The sequence below is a fragment of the Meleagris gallopavo genome, chromosome 6 (genome assembly GCF_905368555.1).
Source record: "Meleagris gallopavo chromosome 6, MGAL_WU_HG_1.1, whole genome shotgun sequence".
Taxonomy (NCBI): domain Eukaryota; kingdom Metazoa; phylum Chordata; class Aves; order Galliformes; family Phasianidae; genus Meleagris; species Meleagris gallopavo.
Genome location: NC_139409.1, coordinates 47003966 through 47026779, shown reverse-complemented (window position 1 = coordinate 47026779; position 22814 = coordinate 47003966). Strand labels below are relative to the sequence as shown.

Genomic DNA, 22814 nt, shown 5'->3' with positions numbered 1-22814 from the left:
ATTATACACTCCCAAATATATGTAATTTTAGTTGAACTGAGTCCATCTCTACTGAGTGCAAGCCTGGTATCAAAACCACAAGAATACTTTGTTCTCATGATAAGACTTGATCTGTATGTCATGCTCTCTTTTTAACTATAGAATGAATATTTTATATGTTTAATACTTGGACTCAAACATATAATTCCGAAATGTTTGCATTAATGATGAATTTACTATGTAAGCCCTGACTGACATAAATGGAATGTAATCTTGTGATTTTTTTTTTGTCCTTTAAAACTTTTTCCTGAATAATACCATGGCTTCTGGTAGCAGAATTCAGTGCGTTAATGAGATAGTATTCTTTTACCAGTATATACAGTACAACGCCTTAAAAAAACCTGAAGTTGAAATAAATAATGACATTCTTTCTTGGTAACAATTTATAGCAGTCAAATACTTACTGCTTTATAATTCACCCCTAAGGTTATGTCCAATGAATAGCAATCTTGAGCAAGGATGAGCGTTGAGTTGTTGGTTTTACAATGGAGTTCTTGTCTCCAAAAAAAGCAGTCACTGAAAGGATAATATAAAGGACCACCTTTAGTCTTCTTCTCTCAATAAACAGACCAAATTATGTTCTGTAAATCAAGGTTATTACCAGCAACCTGCCTTATCCCTAACATGAATCTGCAAAATACGAATAACTTCACCTAAATCACTGTTAATGTATATACATTAAACTTATTTTAAACTTATTGCACCAGTTTTCTACATTTCAACACAGGACTCATCTAGAGATAAATAGAAACATTGCCAGATACTGGTTTTGATCCCATATCTTGAAAGGTGGTCAAAGCATGGTGCCATGAAGAAATGCAAACTGCATGTTTCATACTGGCAAAGTGATAACGCTACCAAGTCTCGGATATAAGAAATAGTCACATCCTCTGAAAAATCAAGGTTGAGAAAGGGGAGTTACTGAGTCAGCAGTGAGATGCAATTCATGTGATACATTTTGCAATAGCTGTCTGTGAATGTTGACCTTTTCCAGTTTTTGTCTCTGAGCAGCTTATGCCCCGTGAACTGGGTAAAATGTTGATAGTTAAAGAAGATGGCCTTAACAAGTCCCTCAAATTCTGTAATGGATGATATATGAGTAGTACTGGTAGATTAGAGCGGTAGGTTTATCCATCATTTGTCACATTTAAGTCTCAGCAGTATTGGGAAATAGTGCTTGGCAGGGCCACACTCACATCCTGAAGGAAGTAAGTCAAAATGCTTCTTCAGTACAAATCATTGAACTGCATTCAAACCAATGTAAATTGGCACAACTCTCCTGGCTTCAGATTGACCTAAATTGTCTGAGTCTGATAAAAAGTTGAGTTATGTTATACTGCAAGCCTTTTCTTATTTCACCACCTGCAGTTTGTAACCAAAAGTTCATTTCTCAGAGACTGATTCTAGCTTTTGAGGTAGGTTCAAAGAAGCTCAAATATGGAGGGCAGCCAGGTGAGTGTTTCTCTTTGCTTGAGAAAAGGGCATCTGAAGTATAGCTACATGGTAAGTTGAGTGCTCTGCCTATGGTGCTAGAGCCTTTGGAATTTACTGAAGAAACCAGTTTATGACCAGTTTTCATAGCTACAAAAGCTAATGAACTATTTCTGTACATTGCCGGTGTTAGCTTATTCACTGGTTATTATTGGCTGCTTTTTGATGATGCTTATGACTACTGTATAAATAAGGACCTCAGACCTGTGAAACCCTACAGAATGTCAGAATTTCCCCTGAAGCTCACAGAACTTTTGTCTAAAAATCTATTTTTTAACTGCTGTGTTAAATATATACTTTACTTTAACCTCCTTGTGGTGAAGAATCTAACTGAAATTGATAACTGTTCCAAGTTGCTACTTGGAACAATGTTGTGTGTGTTACTAGCATGCTTTTAACTGCGTACATGCAGGCAGCTATTTGTGTGTATCTTTGCTAAAAATGTTAACTCAAACTGAACCGCTTAACATGCCTAATCCATAGCAGCTGTAATGGTCAGTGAAACTATTTCTGTGAGCTACTTCTATTGGCTTTCTGAACTTCCTTTAGCATTGATTTAATTTTAGTTAACCACTCAAGCTTTAACCAGAATGAGCTGGTGCCAGATTATGCATCAATGACATATGTATTATGTATTCTTTGGAAACCTCACACAATTGCAGATTTTGCTTGCCTGTACAACCACTTTGTAACTAATTAGACTAGACGTGGCACTAAAGAGAAACCACAAACACAGCAGTATGCCCTGATAGATATTAATACAGTCCGGTCTCTTAACAAAGTGAACAATTGCTCAAATAATGATTTCCTGCTGTGGACTTTATGCTTTGTTTGTTAAATCCTATTTTCCTTCCTACTTTCCTGTTGACTATAGCAGAATTGAATTTTATTCAACCCAACTCACCCTGGGTCAGCAAAGCTCTTCACCTTTGTGGAAAAAAAGTTAACTCCTTAAAGGCTGCCTGTTTTTGAACATACCTTATCGGGACACCGAGGTTCTACCCATGACCAAAGGGAAGGGGTTAATAGCACAGTTTATGGAATGTGGGAGAAATGAGGCAGTGAGGTACATATTTGCTAATGTGTTTAAAGCAAAGCCAGAGTTCACTGGACCATGGTTTGGTTTGTTTTCATTTTCCAACTATTCATTCTTTTCTTTCCATAGTATTTGCTCATTATCTCAATGATTTGGCAAAAAATTCTGCTAAACATATTTAATATAATTTTAGCAATGACTACTAGCATTAACATCCCTACAAAAGATGAAGGTTTAGTGGAAAATAATCCTGTGGAATCACATCATTTAAGAGAATGACAGCATCTTCTCTTCACATTCATTCAGCTGGTAGCATGGGCAAACTGGAAGAAAGGTAATTTACAGCATAATTTACAGAATTATATGGCTAAATATCTGTTGATGTGCAGAAAATCTTGCTGTTCCTGTTGGGCAGGAGAAAAATAGTTTACTAATGTTCCGATATTTGTAAGCAATATACTAATGTGGAAATGTCAATTAGGTATATTGGTAGCGCTGCTGCTTGCTATTTTTACAGATGGAAAAGCAAAACAGTTCAGTAGTTTTTGGATGGAATAACTTTCATGACAGTATAGGAAAAGGAAAGGTCAGAGGCGTACATTTTTATCAAGGAGGCTTAATCGAATCTTGATAACTTTTCGTGACCTTCCTCTTTCATAATGAAATCCATGAGCTGTTTTCTTCTAATAGATTGACAAATGCCACACAACCTCTTGTTCTCTTTGATACTTTGAAAATGTTTAATATTTGAAAATATGAAAAGAGTAAAGATTCTATGCTGTTAATTTAAGCCTTTAACTACTACAACAGTTTTAAATTTGAAGTTAGTACTTTACCAGAGTAGAAAATTATCACTGTGGTGGATAGAAAACGCTTCATTTAAAAAGCAGGAAGTTCAAAGTTGCATTTTCTTTGGGAGGGTTTCACTTTGTGGCTTTCTGTAATCTTAAAACCTACCCAAGAGACCTAAATCACTTTCATGCTTTTCCATTTTTTTGCCGTCCTTTATAATACTTTCCTCTGCTCAGGTGGTATTGCTTGAATGCTGGATCTCCTGACTGGAAAAGTGTTAGAGAGGCACAACACAAGGAAACTCACTGATAATGTTAGGAGAAAAAAGTCTAAAGTTAAGCCTTCCAAAATTGCTTTCAATAGAATGATAGTTTGAAGAAGACACTGAACTGGCAATGGCACATTTCCTATATCCTTTACGGAGAGCACTTTGAATGGTGAAAGGGCATGTAGCCTTTTTTTTATTTTTATTTTTATTTTATTTCTGGATAAGCAGTAGTTCCAGTTGCAAATATTTTTCACCTCAGAATCAAGTGAATGTTGTATTCAGTGCATCCCTGAAATTCTTTGCAAGGAAGAATGAAAGTTTTACTGTCCTTTTTTAAGTCTGTCTGCCAAGTACAGATGGCCAGTCCATTCTAATATCTCTGCAACTTTGTACAGGCACCAGAGCAGGATATATTTGGTTGATATTAGCTTTTTGGAATAGTCAGTAAAATCAATTTCTGCCTTTTTTTTCAACTGTAGTTTTATTTGTGCTCCGGAGATGGAGGTGACAGTGGGTGGTGCAGATTTTTCTGAGAGCAGCATGCAGACTCTTGTTTATCGCCAGAAAAAAGGCATGTCAAAAAATGGTGTTTTGTAGCTGAGAATAGGCTCTATCAAACAGTGTTATTATGCTCTTTGTATCTGTTGCAGTTTCCATGGAAATAAATAGGAGGCATTACTTTTGGAGTGACCTATGCAGTTGTACCCATGATGAGAAACCAAAGCAGACACATTACAGGAACTGAAAAAGTTTGAGGGTGAATCACAGGCTAAAATAGAGAACTTTCTTGTCTTGAATCTCATTTGTAGTTTGTTAGATCGTGGTGTTTTTATTCTAAGTGTTACATGTAACAGCAGTCAAATTCACTAGCTGTAAAGACATACTGGGGATTTAGGTGTAACTCCCTGTGAAAAACTTTTTTCAGACATTGCTGGTGAGAGATGGCTCTAATTTTTCTTCAAATTAAGCTCGCAGGAAGAAAAAGAACGTGAGTGATTAATAATAATTAAGTATAAAATCATTTGATGCCACCCTATGTGACTCATCTGACCTTGTGGAAAAAAAAAAAAAGGCAAAAAAAAAATTACTCTTATATTGTAGGTTCCTCTTTTGCAGTCTTCGTGGATCTTCAAAATCTCTCTCTGCCTTTTGTTGCTTCATCTGCTAGTTTTTATTCTAACAACTTGCTTTACTGTTAAGAGAATTTTTCTCTAGTTTCGAGAAACTGCTATGAGCATAAGCAAGCTTCTGCACTGGAATATGTAGCTTTCTTTTCTTTAGCATGAAAAGGAGACAGTTGATGACCTGATGATCTCCCTTTTCTTCCTCAGTTGAACAGACCGTAGGGCTGAAGAGATTCTACCATAAGCTGTTCTACTTCCAGTCACTTGGTGCACTATTCTTCAGGGTTTCTAGGAAAGCAAAATTAGTATCAGGCTGCCAGTATATAACCAAAGCAAATTCAGTTATGGACCAGTTTTTGCTTGTCAGAGAACTCCCAAGGAATTTTGCTAGGGAGGTGGCTATTTTGGATCCAATACAAAGGTCAGACCTAACGTAATCTGTAGAGTAAAGAAAAATCTGTTGCTTCCACCTGAAAAATTTCTAGTTTAGTGCATTGGGTTTTTTCTGTTTGTTTTGTTTTGTTTTGACAAATAATTAAAATATGAGGTTTCAGGGTTTTCATCATGTTTCGTTTATTGTGTTTCATTCAAGACAAAATTTGTGTCTCTAAGTTGTGATACAGTTGGCCTATTTGATTAATATGCAGAACCAAAATCTCCACATTTTCTAGTGAGGTAAAAATTTGCTCTGTAAGTTTGGAGAAAAGAAAAATGATATACAATGGCATCACTAGCTTACAGCCATTATCATTAACAAAAGATTTGAGTCTGAGGTTTTGATGTGCTAATAGATTTAGGAAATAGAAATGATAAGGTCACTAAAAGGTCTGATGTGCTGTCCCTGGAAGCACTGAGGCAGACACATAAACATGCTTTGCATTTCCTGCTCTGAGGTTCTCCAGTAATCCTGCTAAGACATCCTGCTGTGGGCTGGCTGGAACCACCTGATGCTACCCCACTCTACTTGGAGGATATACCAGTATCCCAAATGACATGGTATTTGCTTTTTGTTTGAATTCAAAATCTTCAGACCTCAGTAGCTGGTGAGTTGTACAATATTTTTTCTGGAAAAAGATGCTAACTCAGACCTGCTTTGGTTTCTGTGTGGCTTGTATAACGATCCTGGTGAGACACAGCAGAGTATTTTGCATGACTGTCTAGTCTGGAAATGGCTCTGTGGTCTTTGAATGGTCTGTGAATGGCTCTGTCTATCTTGTTGCACTTGCTGGATTATCCATATAATGATACACCTCTGTTGTATTTCTGAGGTTATAACTTCTGTTGCAAAGAAACAGGACCTTATTGAATCTCAGCTCCTGATAAGACTCAAATATTACAATACACAAGCTCCTTAGATTCCCTGACATTTATTCAAGCACTTTTGCACTCTTGGCAATATTCAGAGCTTAGAAAGAGCCTTGCAAAGGCTTGGCAATCATTACTGAGGCCACGGGTGATCCAAATTAGTTGAGAAACACAGACTTGTATGCAGAATGAACAGGAGCAAAAAAAGTCAATTTCCCTAATTAGATGCTGTAATAGTGTATGAAAATACACAAACATTTTCTTTTAAAATGTGATCAAATCTACAATCTTCACATTTCTAAAAGCTCATTTTGTATCTGCACTGTTTCTTTGATAAAAGAGAATAAGAGAAGCATAAATTATCTTTGAATATTGCAGAAATATTAGAAGTGGGAAACTGGGACTTGTTTCTCAACTTAATTCTGCCAACAAGAAGGCAAGAATTTGAGGATTTTTCAGAAGATTTGAGACCTGAGTCTCAAATTTCATTATCCACAATGGAAATATGCTTGCATATGTATTTTTTTCTTTGATTGTCAAAAGGAAACTGGAAAGGGTTGTGTCTGGTTCTGTAACTCTTCTATTTCCTTTTCTGTAAAAGAGCCATTGTTTTCTCTGCTGCCCTTGCAAATAAAACAATTTCAGTTATCACCAGAAATGTGCAAACTGAAAGCTGAGGAATAAAAAATAATCATCACCTCATTTTTCTTTATCATTGGCCATATTGTAAAACACACTGGTATCTCCTGGTAGCTTGCTCTGAACAAGCAAGTTATGAGGCATTTCTTCAGGATTTTCTGTGGCATTTACATGCAACTTTCCTGGCAAGCAACAGATTAGTTGCATCTCGCCTGTCTGGACATATTTCTTCAAATTGTCCCACAGGCAGTTACTACCTTGCCTGACATTCCAGGAAAAATTTTGCAGGATGAACTTGAAAATAATTCCAAGGTTTTAGCAATTATAACTGAGCACAGAAGGCAGGCTTATTTTTGTTACTTAAATTTTCTTATGCGGCACTAGCTTAGGGAGCTAATTTATGACAGCAGCAAACAACATCAAAAATAGGTCTTTTCCCTTCCCTTCCCTTCCCTTCCCTTCCCTTCCCTTCCCTTCCCTTCCCTTCCCTCTTCCCTTCCCTTCCCTTCCCTTCCCTTCCCTTCCCTTCCCTTCCTTCCCTTCCCTTCCCTTCCCTTCCCTTCCCTTCCCTTCCCTTCCCTTCCCTTCCCTTCCCTTCCCTTCCCTTCCCTTCCCTTCCCTTCCCTTCCCTTCCCTTCCCTTCCCTTCCCTTCCCTTCCCTTCCCTTCCCTTCCCTTCCCTTCTCCCTTCCCTCCCTCCCCTCCCCTCCCCTCCCCTCCCCTCCCTTCCCTCCCCTCCCCTTCCCTTCCCTCCCCTCCCCTTCCCTCCCCTTCCTCCCCTTCCCTTCCCTTCCCTCCCCTCCCACCCCCTCCCCATCTCCTCTCCTCTCCTCTCCTCTCCTCTCCTCTCCTCTCCTCTCCTCTCCTCTCCTCTCCTCTCCTCTCCTCTCCTCTCCTCTCCTCTCCTCTCCTCTCCTCTCCTCTCCTCTCCTCTCCTCTCCTCTCCTCTCCTCTCCTCTCCTCTCCTCTCCTCTCCTCTCTCCTCTCCTCTCCCTCTCCCTCTCCCTCTCCCTCTCCCTCTCCCTCTCCCTCTTCCTCTTCCTCTTCCTCTTTCTCTTCTCTTCCTCGTGGCTGAAGGCAGCACTAACCTGCTGGTGACATTTAGAGATTAAAGCATTTTGTGCCAGCAACAACCAGGAATGATCGCTGCCATGAAACAGCTTATTGAGCTCACTTTTGAGTCCAGCTGGCACAGTTAACAAGTGACTTAACCTCTCCCAGAGGCAGGCCCGTCGCCATGAACTGCTGCCTGCCATCTTTACTGGCTCAGGTGGCCAAATAAAATGGCTCCTAGAGGGACAGGTCTGAGGCCTGTAGCGCCTTGTAATGGCCTGACAGAAGGCAAAATCGTCTTGTGTCTAAGTTGTTAGTGAGACACGAGGGGCTGGATTCAGACTTCACAGAAGCACAACAGTAGTGTAATGTAATTTAAGATAAGCCACCTGGCTTGGTCCTACTACAAGCTGTATGAAGTGTTCCTGGTTTGAATGTACCTGTTCTCTCTTATTCTTGGCCTCTGCTAGCCATTACATTTCCATCTTCTATTCTTAAAAACAGTGCCACAGCAAGGCATTTTCCAAACATCTTCCCGCTCTGTCTCTGTCTTTGGCCAGCCCAGTTGGTGTACCTAAAGGCCTGCAGCCCCTCTGGATATAGCTGTAGATGCCTGTGAGCTTTTGTTTCCATCTGATGCTACTGTCTCCCCTCATTTGCTGAGGGTCTGCTGCTTGTATTTTTAGTTGGCTCCTGAAGTTTAGTTCAGAAAAATGTGATGAAGGACTTTGGTGTACTTGATGTAATTAGAAAGAGAGACATACTGTGTTCCTTTATGATGTATCAGGCAACTAAAGCCAGCAGACCCCCATTCATATGGACCTTACTTTCTGTCCTGCCCTTGAACTTGTCTTTGGTAGCTGCTGTTCTCCCACCATTGTTTCGGTAGCCTGATCGAGCATGGCAGATGAAGATACAGTTTTCTGTAGTCCTGATGTATGTTTTGGACAAATTCTGAGTACATAGAAGATTGGAAAAAGAGAGAAAAAAAGCATAATAGCATGTCACCATAGTTATCTATGCAATCAAATGATGAATAAATATGCAGCTGCTTGAGCTGATTTTCCTTGCAGAATCTCACAATGTTTAGAATCAAGTGGGGAAAACAAAACCCTTTAAATCCTGTGGCTTTTGCTCATTAAGATCTTGTTTGGTAGATGGCATGATATATATATTTTTTTGAGTTCATGACTGGACATTCTGTTCCTTACATAAAAATAGTGTTCACCAGTTATTTAAAGCTCCACTTGCAGGCTTCTGTGAAAGTGGTGGTGGGGACATAGCTAAAAATCATATAGTGTACATTTCTTAATTCTACTAAAAAGTTAAATGGATTATTGTTATTGTAAAAAATGTACAGGTATGACAGATGTGTATTTCAGGTTATTGTATCTCTTGATTGTTCTGCCATTACAGTCACGAGATTCTTTAATTTGTTTTAAAAAGTCATAATGCCATTGTTACGATTGCTTGTATTCTGAGGTAAAGGTGGGCTAGAAGAGGTGTATGCTTATAATAATTTTTCCCATGCATGATTTTATACAGTATGTAAAATTTTACTTTGATGTAATTATAACAAAAAATAGGCTGAATTAATTAGTATTAATTATTAATCATTAATTATTATTAATGATTATAGAGTTTGTAATAAGGATGTGTAATGAAGAATGGTTATAAACTTTTAAAATAATCTTGCTGTGTTATGTTTTCTCTGCTTTTCTGTGTGTACTCAGTTCTCTAACTGTAGAACTCTATATGAGCATGTCAGGAGCCTCTCAAGGTACACATCAGTTCTCATAATGAGGAAAAATGAAAAGTAAATTGAAGTTCCCTGTTGCCATGGCAAACTGGTAAAGTCCGCTTCTGCTGCATTGTTCCTGTCACCAGCATTTATGCTAACCTATAGGGCAGGATGCTGTCACTATCAGGAAATTCCAACACTTTTCACAGTTACCCATTTCCCACAGGAGTTACAAAGAAACTTCTTAAATTCTTCAAGTCTAGACCAAGTTGTAGCAACCAGCTACTGCTGGGAAAACCTTGTAAATGTCAGTGAGGTCCTGTAGACTCCATCAATTTCTGCCTCATGGCTGAAACATAAGGACAGCTTTTCCAATAATGAAGGAGCAAAGAAAAAGCTGTAACCTTCCCTATCCTATCCAATTAGCACCCCCCACAGGTATGTGCAGTGTCAGGGTACAGAGGAAAAGTTTCACTGAGTGTACTGGCATCCAACCCTGACAGATACTTTCTTCCAAAGGTTGAAGAATTCAGGTACAGATGTGCATTGTGTTAGACCCTTGCAACTGGAATGGTTATCACAAGGGCAGAAGATGATGTGGATAAAAGGACAGACAGTTATATAAACTGTTTTTCTTTTGAAGCTCTTAGTTTATACCAGCAGCAGATCTGCCCATGAAGTGCTTTGCATAAATAAAGCAGAATTTCAATAGTTTGCACTAATAGCCATGTAATTCAGTGTAGAAAACTGACATTCATAAATCAGTGAGCTAAACTCACTGAAGAAGCAATTGGGAACTATGCATTACCAAAATATACTTAGTTAATTTGTTCTGGCAGGCCTGCCTGTGGTGGTAGTTTACAGTGCTATAGTGCACTGGGATTCGTTTCACAGGCCGTGACCCTGTGATAGTAGTTGCTGTGTAAATTGTAGGCAGCAAGGCAGGCTGTGCCTGAGCTTTTAGTCAGAGTACAAAACAGGAGGGAGGAAGTGGAAAGAGAGAAGACAACAGTGTACAAGATGACACTGTGCATGCAAAGCAGTATTTACTGCATGCATGAAGACTAGCTCAGCTGCAGCTGAATCTCTTCCCTCAGCGAGGTGGTGAAAGCTGCATACTGATAATACTTCTGGGAAGATTTCTGCTTTTAAGTAGTGACTGTCTAATGCAAATTGTCTGGCATGTCCCAGGGGGGGGTTTCACAGATGGAAATTGTCCTCAGCGTGGCAGTTGAACATTATGAGTGGAGTACATTATAATTTTGTTTCAAGCTAAGAAGAGAATTGATTCCTGTGTCCTACTTCTTACAGAAGTGGTGCATCCTCTAGGCTGGCATTGGAGAAGGTACGTGTGCACATGGGTGTTCTCAGTCATAATTCTGCCAAATCTTAGTAGTTGGTAGCACTACTTGGTGCTACAAGCTTCATTATCTATACTTTTGTAACTAAACTTTGGAAGAATTTGACCCTATCACCACAATAGAGGCTTAATTACTTAACTCTCTTCTTGAGGGACCAACACCAAATAGAGGCAACATAAATTCTCCCTGCACATCCTTACCTTATGAGCTATGTTGCTCAGATAATTCTGAAGTTTTGTGACACGAGCTGTGGTACAGGAGCATAGGTGGAATTTAGGCTGTCTGGAATGATGTCATTTTTTAGTGGTATACTGCCCAAGATAGATATTTGACCCTCCAAGCCTCACAAACTGAGGAACTGAGAACTTCTGTTTTTTCCATTGGAAAATAGGATTATAGAAGCTCTGTCTGCTACAGCTGTACACAGAGCTACCTGTTGAGCTTAGGGTATCTCAACCCTTGAATCCAGGGTAGCTCAGTCAGACCAATGCAGAGAAAATTTGGAGGACATCCTAGACCCACTTACCTGTCACATGAAAGCTAAGGCACACTGCCTGGCACAGGGGATTATTGGTCTCATCTGCCCTAAAAATGTTGTCACAAGACTGTTGATTACGAAGGAGAACTAGATGGAGCTTAACCTCATTGCTGATGGACAGGCAAGGTATGTAGGCAGCTTGAACTCTAACAGAGAAATGGAGATGCCAAATGTGGGTCTTGAAGACATCCTCTGCTTCACACTACTCCCAGAACCTCATACCTCAGGAGAAAATAAACTACAGGGAGGGAGAACTTCAAAGACTTGTCGAGATCACTGTCAAGACTTGTAGGATGGCTTGAGTTAAACAGAGACACCCAAGTTTCTGTTTCTTGTTGGTTTTGTTGGTTGTTTTTTTTTTTTTTTTTTTTGTATATTTGTATTACTTTGTGCTAATACCATAAAGTCCATGTAATACTTTACATAATATCATAAAATGCTTTGTTTTAACATGAGACTCACTATAGTCTCTTACTGGTAAAGCTCTGCTGAGGTGAGCCTGCCTGCATTTTGAGATGCTTGTGGAGGCAGGATGGTTGGGATTAGTTAAGTCGTGATAACTGTTGGTTTTTTTGCGGGATATTTCAGGAAAATCATTAAATTTACCTTTTCTAATTGAATCATTTTTTCATATGTTTTCACATAAATATAATATAGATTTCATTCACTCTACTGATTAATGTATTTGGCACATCCTGATGGTGTGGCAGCTCTGAGATGTTCATTCTCAGGCTCAAAGTGTTAAAATAATTGCACTGCTTTCTCTGTCTCCAAGTGTAATTTTCAGTCAACAATTTACAGCCATGCACTCTGTGAATTTTCATATTAATGAATTGTTTTGTCTGCAAAACCAGATGTAAATGAGTTCTTTGTCTATTTATTCATAGTTCCAATGCTGTACACAGCTTACATATGGCCTGCACACGAGAATACTCTTTCTTTTTGGTGTAAAAGCCAAGTCAAGTTACTGCTCGTACACTTTTTCTAGATTTTATGATAGAGTCATAGTATCATAGAATTAATTGGTTTGGAAGGAATCTTTTAAGATCCTCTAGTTCCAATTCCCATGCCCTGGGCAGGGTTGCCACCCACTAGATCAGGCTGCCCATGGCCCCTTCCAACCTGGCCTCCAGAGTGGGGGCAACAACAACTTCTCTGGTTAACCTTTTCCAGTGCCTCACTACCCTATGAGTTCTTTGCCCAGCTCATATTCCTTGAGACCATGAAATTGACCAACACAAGGTCACTACAGCCCAGGCTGCCTCCACTCTTAACCTATTCAGTGATCTCATCTGCATTAGTGAGCACCAGGTCCAGTAATGTTTTGCCTTTAGTTGGCCTGTCTAATACCTGGAACAGAAAGTTATCCTCAGTGAACTGCAGGCATCTCCTGGATTGTTTGCATCTTGCCGTGTTCTTTTCCCAGCAGATATCTGAGTGGTTGAAATTCCCCATGAGGATGAGAGCCTGCAAGTGTGACACCATGCTCTGGGATAATAGCATTATCCCTGTTTCATGTTGTCCTTTAATATGTGTTAGAAAGCTGTGAGAAGCAAATAAGAGATCTGTGTTGCAGAAATGAAGTAGGAAGTGCTAAGATGTTGTGTTTTTTGTTTGTTTGTTTGTTTGTTTGTTTGTTTTCAATCAAAAGAAATCTCTGTCAAGTATGCCTAATTTGAACTTTTTTTTTAATGGTCAGCTTCAATGGACACCATAAGTTGACCATAGGCTCTGAACAAATGGTGTTTCAAAACCCCATGGGAGTTTCTAATTTAAAGTTAGCTGGAATTCAATATAAAAGAAAAAACATTTCCTTAAAGGCAGAGGTTTTTTGTACTTTAAAGCATAATCACAGTATCATTTGTAGGTTTTAGGAATATTCTACTGAAAAAGTGCAAATCGCATATATAACGATTTTCTTATAAATATATAAAAGAAAACCACTGATATTTTAAATCTCATGCCTGGAAACTCAGTCTGTTATTAAAAAACAAAAAACACGTCAGGTTACATTCTTACTAGCTTGTCATCCATGTATATGTGTGCAAAGTCTGTGGTCAAAATTAGCTGAGATTCTTTCCTATTGAAATTATTCTTTCTGAGAAATTTTGAAGATGTGTTTTTTGTTTTTTTTTTTTGTTTTTTTTTTTTTGTTTGTTTGTTTTTTTTTTTCCCCCTGTAGCTTCTTTTTACTGTGTAGGGGTAAGTGATAAGTTGATTTTGTATGGAAAACAAGCAGATATATCTGAGAAAAAATGCAAGGAAAAAATACCTGTAATAGGAGCAGGTACAAATCTTTTTTTTTCTTTTTTCCTGTGCATGTTGCAAAACTTTTAAAAATTGAAAATTTTAGAATTATGAGGAAATTTCAAATACCATTCTTTCTAGGTTTATTTTGTTGTGTAAGATCAATCATTATTTACCTACTTCCTCTAGTATGAGTTAAAGCTCTCTTTGCATTAGCAAGTGTCTCTTTTTTTTTCTAAAAATCACTTAGCAAAAAAAAAAAGATATGTTCACAAATATAAGATGTATGTATATACGAGAATAATTTCTCTGGCCTCTATTTTTCTAGAATGTATGTTGCAATATGTATTAATATTTTTGCAATCCAGGGTTCACTTGAAACCTTCTGAGTTGCTTCTGCTCTCTTTAGTCATATTTAGTGGACACAAAATGAGAAACTCAAAGGCAGCACAGTATTATGATTTCTGTGTGCCTCCATAATAAACTCTGTCACCTATCTAACTGAAAAATTGGTCAGCATTGGTGTACAAATTAAATTTCGAGCAGAAAATGTCTTCTTTTCATCACTGGCTAAATCAGTGTTGGAATAGCAGATTACCTTGTAGAGTGTCCAAATCATAGATGTTTTCTTGAATTTGTGTTGGGATACCGTTTACATTTCTTTTTTAAAAAGTCTCATTTTCTGTACATTCATTTGTCCCATGATAATATCAGAACAGTTATTCTGTTTCGTGATATGATTGATAACATAATAATGTAGCAATGCTAAAGGTGTTGCTCTGTCAATTAGTTTTCCAAAACAATTACAAAAGACCCTTCACTTTTTTTTTTTCTTCCCCTCATTTCATTCTTCAGTGGTGTTTCCCAGATTCAGGAAAGTAAGAAAGTCTGTTCCTTAATAGTGTTTTTTTAATTCCCCTTTGCTCTCCTTATATTCACCTAATCATAAAAATAAAGTTGTTACCGATTCTTATAATGCAATTATCTCTGTTTTGCTTGAACTGCATTCAAGGAGATACAAATCCTTAATAGTATAAATTTAATAGTGTTGGTTTCTACAAAATAGACAGATACTTGACCTTACCATCCTTTAGCAGTTACTTTTCATGGTTAACCATGCATTACTGGCTGCCTTCAGTTCTGTGTAAAAGCATCTATTATGTCCTTTTGGGAAGGAGAACTTAAAACCTTGAAGTCCCATGCACATACCAAAAAAAAAAAAAAAAAAAAAAAGGTGGGCGGGGGAGGAGGAAAAAAGAATAAAAAAGTCTAGACACCAAGGAGACACTATACATAGTGGGTTTTTTTAATTTGACTGCTCAGAAAGATAAGTGGCTGAGAGAAAGTCAAGTGTTGTTTCTCTATAAATTGTGTGCCAGCAGGTTTATCGCTAAACATTGTAGATTATGTTGAGTGGAATAATCTGAAGGAAGAAAGGGAGGCTAAAAAAACAGACTGGTAGGACTATTTTGACTCCACAATCAAACCCTCCTTGACTTTTGCCCTTTGGGTGGAAAGTGCTTATGTTACAAAACAACGTGAGGTCAGCCTCTCGTTTTTGCTGTCAGTTTCTTTCTTGCTGATCTAGATTGAGGGAGTAGTTGCCTAATGGATTTGTGTTCTTCACTTTTGTGCTAAACACTATGTGCTATGACTTTATGGGTGAGAAGAGTGACGGTCTCTTTCCTGCAAAGTATAAAGGAGAAGCACGCACTTCAAGAATGAAAAACTGCCAAAATGGGATTAAAGAGCTGCATCCATACACTGCAGTAAGACACCCTGAAAAACAAGTGGGCTTCCACTTTTCAAATATCTCCTTCTCTCACAGGAAGTCTAAAGAGTCAGACTATTTTTCAAGTTACAAAAGTTGGTATTAAAACAAACAAACAAACTTGGTTTGGGTACACCCAGTTGAATTAATAGCGTTCCTTGAAAATACTTTCAAATCCTTTTGAAAGTCTGTATTTTTGGTTTTGTCTTTTGTTTTTCTGAGCTCTCATCAGCCTAGGATTACAACTGCGTGGTTAGTGATCCAGTGGTAGGCTGGTGATGTGGAAGAGGTGTGGGAGCCCAAGTGTATTATTTAATGGCTGTGATACAGTGGAGGAGGGCCTTGGCAGGAAGCAATAAAGTAGTTACTAGGTAATGGCTGTGGAGGCACCATATATAAGCTTAAATTGATATATGTAAGTCACTAACTTTAGGATGCTCAAGCTGCCTCTCGGCACCCATCTTTCTTTACATTAGTAGGTATCAAATAGTTACTGTTTTGATAAATGGTATGTAGCTAGCATTAAAGATCTAAAGGGAGTTGAGCTCTTACAGTCCTTTGAAATGTAGTGGAATTTGGACGCCTAGTGCTGTTTCTTTTACAGATGTCACTGGCTCATTTGCTTTTATTAAACAGGCTTTTGAAAATAGTGCAAAGGCTTTGATGTGTTCTATCACAGTATGGAAGTAGTGTAGGCACAGGGTACCCGCACAAACCAGCACATCTGACTTCAAACACTTGTTGGCAGAGGCAGAAACCAACACAAACCAATTGTAAGATGAATTGCTGAAGATTTTTTGCTTCTGTGTCTAATGCCTGTGGTTCATAATGCTGATGGCATATTTTGGACGTTTCTACACAGAATGTATGGGCTAATTTGAACAGAAATGTTCCATGTTGCTCTGTTACTTGGAGTACATAAATATTACTTTTAAAATATATATTATAAAAATGGAAAAAATCTGCAGTTTATTGGAGGTCAGACTCCTGCCAAGTATGCAATACCTAAGTCATCAAAATATATATGAAAATGCATAAGTAACTTTTGCTCTCCTATGTGTTTTGTATTCCTTACTACTCTATCTTAAGAGAATATATATATTCAGCTAAGCTGTTACGCATGATAAAAACATAAAATCTAGTAATAATCATTATTGCCTAAACATAGAATAAATAAAGCATATTCTTAAAACTTGGCTGAAGTATAATTTGAATACAGCTCATCCTGCTCTAGAATTATAAAACAAATTGTAATTGTGTTTCCTCCCAGTAATATTTGTAAAATAATGTGACTTTGTTAGGTTGCAGTGGCAACCATTAGAAAGCTTTTCATGGCCACACCTCAGAGCAATCCTGAATTAAATAAGTATTAAAAACAAAACCCCAAACTCTCAGACATCTGTCAGGCTTCACAAAAGAAACGGAGTTTTCCTTGAGTGTTAGTTTTCATGTAAAATTGTATTGAGTGCTGGAGCAGGTCCAAAGAAGGACAACACGGCTTGTGAAGGGCTTGGAGAATATGGCCTATGAGAAGCAACTGGAGGAACTGGGGCTGTTTAGTCTGGGGAAGAGGAGGCTGAGGGGAGACCTTATTGCTCCCTTCAAATATCTGAAAGGTGATTGCAGCAGAGCGGGGTTGGTCTCTTCTCACCAGTGACAGGATGAGGGGAAATGGCCTCAAGCTGTGCCAGAGTAAGTTTAGGTTGAATATCAGGACAAGCTTCTTTACAGAAAGGGTTGTTAAGCACTGGAATAGGCTCCCCAGGGAGGTGGTTCAGTCACCATCTCTGGATGTGTTTAAAAACCATTTGGATGTGGTGCTCAGGGACATGATTTATCAGAGGATTGTTAGAGTTAGGGTAGGATGGCTAGGTTGAGGTTGGACTTGATGATCTTTAAGGTCTTTTCCAACCTGAGCAGTTCTATGGTTCTGTTATTCTATGGTAAGAAAAATAAGTATAATAGAAAAATAAATGCTATCTGCTTTTCTTGAAAGATGTGTTGAATGAGGCCCCTGCACAGGTTTGCATATAAGCTTAGGTACATTCTACTAGGATGGGTGATCACCAGGGCAACAGACTTACTTTTGTTTGTGAAGATACGTGCAATAAATGCACAGTAGATAGTTGAATGAAATTGTTTTAATGTTGATGTATAAAAGAAACAAGAGCAACTTAGAGGTAATTTTTTTTGCTAATATAATTTATTAACTGTGAGTGCAAATTCTGCAAGTGTTCAGTTATAAGCTTACTTGTAAACGGGAAGGTCTAGTTGTGAAGTTAGGACAGGAGAAGGATCTTAATCAGAGTTGTACAAACCTGTTTAATCAGCATGAAAGTATTTGTTGGCTGCCACATGTGATATATCGTTGCTTTGCTGTGCAAACACAATTAAAGAGTACCTTGGGGACTCTCTCATCAAGACCTTAAACAGGGAAACAAGACCAGCTATAATAACAGTTTGCATCTGATAATGTAATCAATCCAGACAATTTTTCATACAACAAGATTTCTATTTCCTGAAATATGCACTTCAAGAATTTACAAATATAATTGTCTAGTGGGTGTAGGTCATCAACATTTGCAGTCTTTTGTTCTGTTGTATCAGTAGACACTGCAAGTTCTTCAGGGAGCACGAGCTTCCTTTACTGAAATTGCACCTTGAAAAGCATATATCAAATATACCTCACATTTGGCATAGAACTTGAAAAATAGCATTTTATCTTGGGTAATTGCTTGTAGTTATTTAGGTAATTCTTTCTTATGCAGTCTGATTCTAATAGCCTTGAATCAATACTTTCAGGTAACAAGCAACCTACTACTCATGCATTTTTAAATGATACGTCAAATGATCTAGGAAATTTTGTTGATTTATGAATTAATTATAGATGAAACTGAAACTTGCAGAATAGCAGTTTCCAGTTTTATAACATTCGTTGGAATAGAAACACCTTAAACTAGTTCAGATTAACCACGTGTTGCTCTTTAATTACTGAATAATTTGAATTATCATTTGTATCTATTAGTTGCATTGTTTAGTATGTATTTAGTATGCTGCAAACATTGGGGTTTTTTAGTAGTTAATCTCAACAAATTCAGCTCAAAATCTGAAATGCATTTTTGGCAGTGTCTCTTGGAGGAGAAGAAAGATTCCATTTAGTGAACTTGCATCAATTTGATGCAGGCTGTGTTTTGGATTATACAACTCTCTTCCAAGAATTCCAGATGATTGAAATAATTTTTTAAAGTAAACTTTCTTTTTGGCCTGAATTATTTTAATTGTCATCTTTATATCACAGCACAAAATGTTAGGCAAAAAAAAAAAAAAAAAAAAAAAAAAGCCATTCATGTGCTGAATACTAGAGTGCATGCTGGAACATACTGTTCAAACTCTGTCTATTGGATTGGATTTGGTCTTATCATAGTCAGAAGGTAAAAGTCATCTACTCAATAGGGTGTTTGGGTCTCCAAAGTTAGCCAAACTTTGTGTGGTTTTGCATCTAACTTTGAGAAGGGCTAGTCAGTGTTGTTGGAATAATTTGAAATTTGCAGTTTTGGAGAGATGCTCACTTTTTTCTGTATGTTTTACATGCCATGTATCTCATCCTCTTTCACTCATTGTGGTGGTTGTACACAGCTACTCTTGAAGAACTTTCTCCTTAGTTTTTTCCTTATTTCATGTCCAAGCAAGTGGAAACAATGGTTTTTTTTACAATCCAGTGACTAAAATGGACTCTAAATAAGCATGGGGTCTAGCTAACTTTATCAATAGTCTGTTGGCTCTCAACACTGAGCACTCACAGCTCTGCAGCATTATAGTTAACTTATTTTCCTTCTCCATACTGAACTTGATCTGCAGTGATTCTCTAAAGCAAATTTTAATAGCAATTCAACTGTCCTTCTCCCATCCAGAAATTTCCTTTAAAGCAATAAAAATTCCTAATAGCCTAATTCAAATGTGTATCCAGAGTGTTAAAAATCTTAATTACTTGAATGTAAGCATTGTCTACTGTCAGAAATGAAGTCTACAAGCTTTGTAAATTAAATAAATTCTTTTTAAATTTTTTTAATTTTTAGTTTTTCTGATATTAAGAGTGAAAGATGTGTTCGAGAGAGCAGACACTTGAGGTGGTGACATTGAAAGCCTGTTCTTTCACTGTCCCTCAGCCTCAGTGCAGACGATAGGAATTGGTGAGTTGAAACTGTAAGGTATGAACTAAAATGAAAGTTTGAAAAGAAAAAATATACAGAGATGGTGTGTATTTACCTATTTGATTCTGGAAAATAATCTTTAATTTAGAAATATTGTACTGTTTGGGCTTCAGCTGAAGCCTTCATGAGTACTGCAAAGTGATGAAATGTTTAAGGTTTTTGCTAACTCTCCAGGAATATGCAGTAGCTAAAAAATAAATAGCAAATGGTAAGGGAAGGAAATGGATTTTTAAGCCCCATTTAAAATTAAACCTTGTGTTTATTCGTATCAATCCATAATAGTAATACCTGTACTAGAATATAGTGTTACCAACAGGCAACGTTTGGTCTACTTGGACATGCTCTGAGATCCAGGCAGCTGCTGTGGCTGAGCCATTTTTAAATACTTAATAAACTGGCACTCCTAAACCTCACTTATTTATTATTATGGATATAAAATCCCTCAAAAGAAAGCCAGATGTTTAGAGAAAACAGTTCTGTCTCAGGGTTTTGAGCTGTATATCATGCTTTTCATTATAAGATTTCCTATTCCTTCTCCCAGTATTCGTATATTCTATATTTTCTGATAAGGCTACCAGAAACCTCACAGTTCACCCATTCTCCACATACATGAGTTAAATGGAAATCATAGAGAAATAGAATGCTTGTAGTTTAAGTGTTTGCTTCAGGGAACTGTGTGGTTTTTTTTTTAGAACTTTGTTTTTATTCAGCAGGAGCAGAGTTGTTCTTTAGTACTTCTAAAATGATGCTCAGACGAAATCCCAGAAAGGAGGCTTAGCGGAGTTTCAGTCTTAAAAAACACTGCTGTAAATAACGTGTCCTGTAACAAAACGAATGCCATGTGACTTTTCTCACTTTCTGCCTTCAGTTAAACATTGTTTGCATTGTCTCTGAAAAATTCCACCAGCCTCAGCTTGCATGTGTTTCTCATATGTGTCATCCCTTCCTCACTGACAGTGCTTAATGTCTTCATCTTTACTCCTCCTTTGAAATCTCTCTAGCTTTTCAAGGTTTGTGTTTGTGTGAGTTGGATGGCGGCTCTCATTGGAATTCTTTTCCTTCTTGTACTAGGAAAAGAACTTTTCTATAGAGCGGCACATTCATTACATGTGCATCACAAGAAGGTCGATTGTTCATCTCCAGCGTTGTATATCCAAACTGGATCTCGTTGGAAGGAGCCTTATAATATTTAAAATATCTGTTTTTATGCAGTGTTGCAGATGTTCACATGTAAAATGTGAGTTATTACCTCTGTTTGCTTAATGGTAGAAGTTCTGTGGCCTTAAAACAGTCCCGTCTCACCAGTGAAAACTGTTGCCAAGTTGTCAGGCATTTGTCATTCATTTATATCATTTCATTAAATCCTCTGTGTGGTATTCTAAATCAGTGGCACTTGCTAAGAAGTTTGGAAGTTAAAATTATAAATTATGAAGAAATGAGGGCCTCGCAGAAAGCAACTGCATCCTGGAAAAATTTGCTCTTAAATTATACATAATGGTTGTAAATGAAGAAAAATAAAGACAGAAGCAGCTGCTTGAGGAATAAAAAGCCTATGGGCATCCAAATTGATTCAGTCCAGCAAATGCAATGGATTAGAATACTGGAGATTCATAAAACTTCAGGAAAACTAAGTGAAACAGAATTTAGAAAAAGCTTAGGTACATTCATCCCTTGACTTGATCCTTGAGATACCCTGAAGTGCCGTATTTCATGTGGCCTAGGCTAACACCAGCACTTGGGGAGTAGGCATCTCAGGTTAATTTCTGAGAGATTTAATAAGATTGTCACAAGCACTTTTGGTAGCGAGCAAGGAGAGGAGGAAAAATCCAAATAGATAGGATCAGAAAATCGTTTGAAACTTAGCTGACCATTTTACACCTTTGATTAGATTGTTTTCTCGTCAAATTCCAGATTCCTGAGATCTTTGAGACTTGAAGTTGTCTCCATAGTTTTCATTGAACAAGAAAAGGAAGGGAGAGAAGAGAGTGGGATACCATTTGCTCTGGGGGCAGACAAGGAGTCCTTACTTATGCTAAACTTCATCTGACCCTGACATATATGGACTACCTGAAATCTACTGATCAATGCCGCTTTCAGATTCTGGAGCCTAAAATTAGAAAATTTTAGTCATCTTTGGGTGTTTTTTTTTGTGTGCTGAAGTAGTCAGTTTATGTGCATCAGTACTGTATCATGTAGTCAACAATGAAGAGGCTGATATTCACCACATGTGTAATACTTTCTTGTGAAGGCTTTTGTTTTTCTTATTCAGAGTTCCTTCCTCTTCACTTGGCAGCTGCTGATTTGATACTCAAAGCAGAAAGTGCTGTTTACATATGTGTATATATTATTTGTATGGAATGTTTTATGGTGTGTTTTAAAGACTGCAAAGATTGAGGAGGAAACAGGGAACATGGGTTTATTATTCAATACTTGTAATAGATCTTAAGATAAGGTAAAGAAAATAGCATAGCAATTAAGTCATTTACCTTTGAAACGAGCATGAGGAGAGAAGGTTGCTTTTTATTTGCCATGGCAAATCTAGGTAAAATCAAAAGAGTTTATCATAAGAAATGATTACCATTAACAGCAATTTGAAAAAAGCAACACAACATATTCATTCTATTAACCTATTCACTCTTCTTGATGTGTTTTAAAATATATTTTCCAGGATTGATGTTATGAATGCTTCCATCTACAATTCTGAACGTACTCTTATGGAACATGTGGGTTCATGCTCTCATATGTAGGGTCCTTTCAGTGGAATAATCAGTAATTAATAAAGGATTTGATATTATTTGAAGAATACTAACATAAGAACACTTAGTTTGAATACATAACCTGAAGTATCTGTTTCTTTGTATGAAAGGTGGAGTAACATCAGTTATTGAGGATCAGAGGGCTTGACATCATCTCTTTTTAAAGACAGAAGTTCAAATCACTGGAGCATTTCAGCAGCTGATTACAATTTGCTTTTTTTTTTTCTTTTAATTAATTTGTGTAGTCCATGTTTTTGGTATTTTTTTTTTTTCTGTGGGGGTGATACTGCTGTTTTCTGAAAAGGTATAGATTAATATTGTTTTAACATTTCAAAATAAAGCACTATTATTGTAGTGTAAATGGAATTAAGTATGTGCACAAGATGATTTTCATAACTGAAGGTTTTTTCATTTGTTTTTTTTTTTTTTGTTTTTTTTTGTTT

At 37.4% G+C, this 22814-nt stretch overlaps 1 protein-coding gene across 7 annotated transcripts in view; it reads left to right on the top strand.

The window, feature by feature from the left end:
• The window catches only part of BBS9 (Bardet-Biedl syndrome 9), a 276456-nt gene that overhangs the window by 203571 nt on the left and 50071 nt on the right, over positions 1 to 22814 (top strand). For 2 of the 7 annotated variants that reach the window (XM_085226608.1, XM_085226607.1), the window contains one exon: positions 5644 to 5793. The exons of the other annotated variants lie outside the window; for them this stretch is intronic. In XM_085226608.1, the coding sequence (XP_085082734.1) occupies positions 5644 to 5765 (122 nt within the window). In that variant the 3' untranslated portion in view covers positions 5766 to 5793. The remainder of the gene's footprint in view (positions 1 to 5643; positions 5794 to 22814) is intronic. 7 annotated transcript variants of the gene reach the window in all.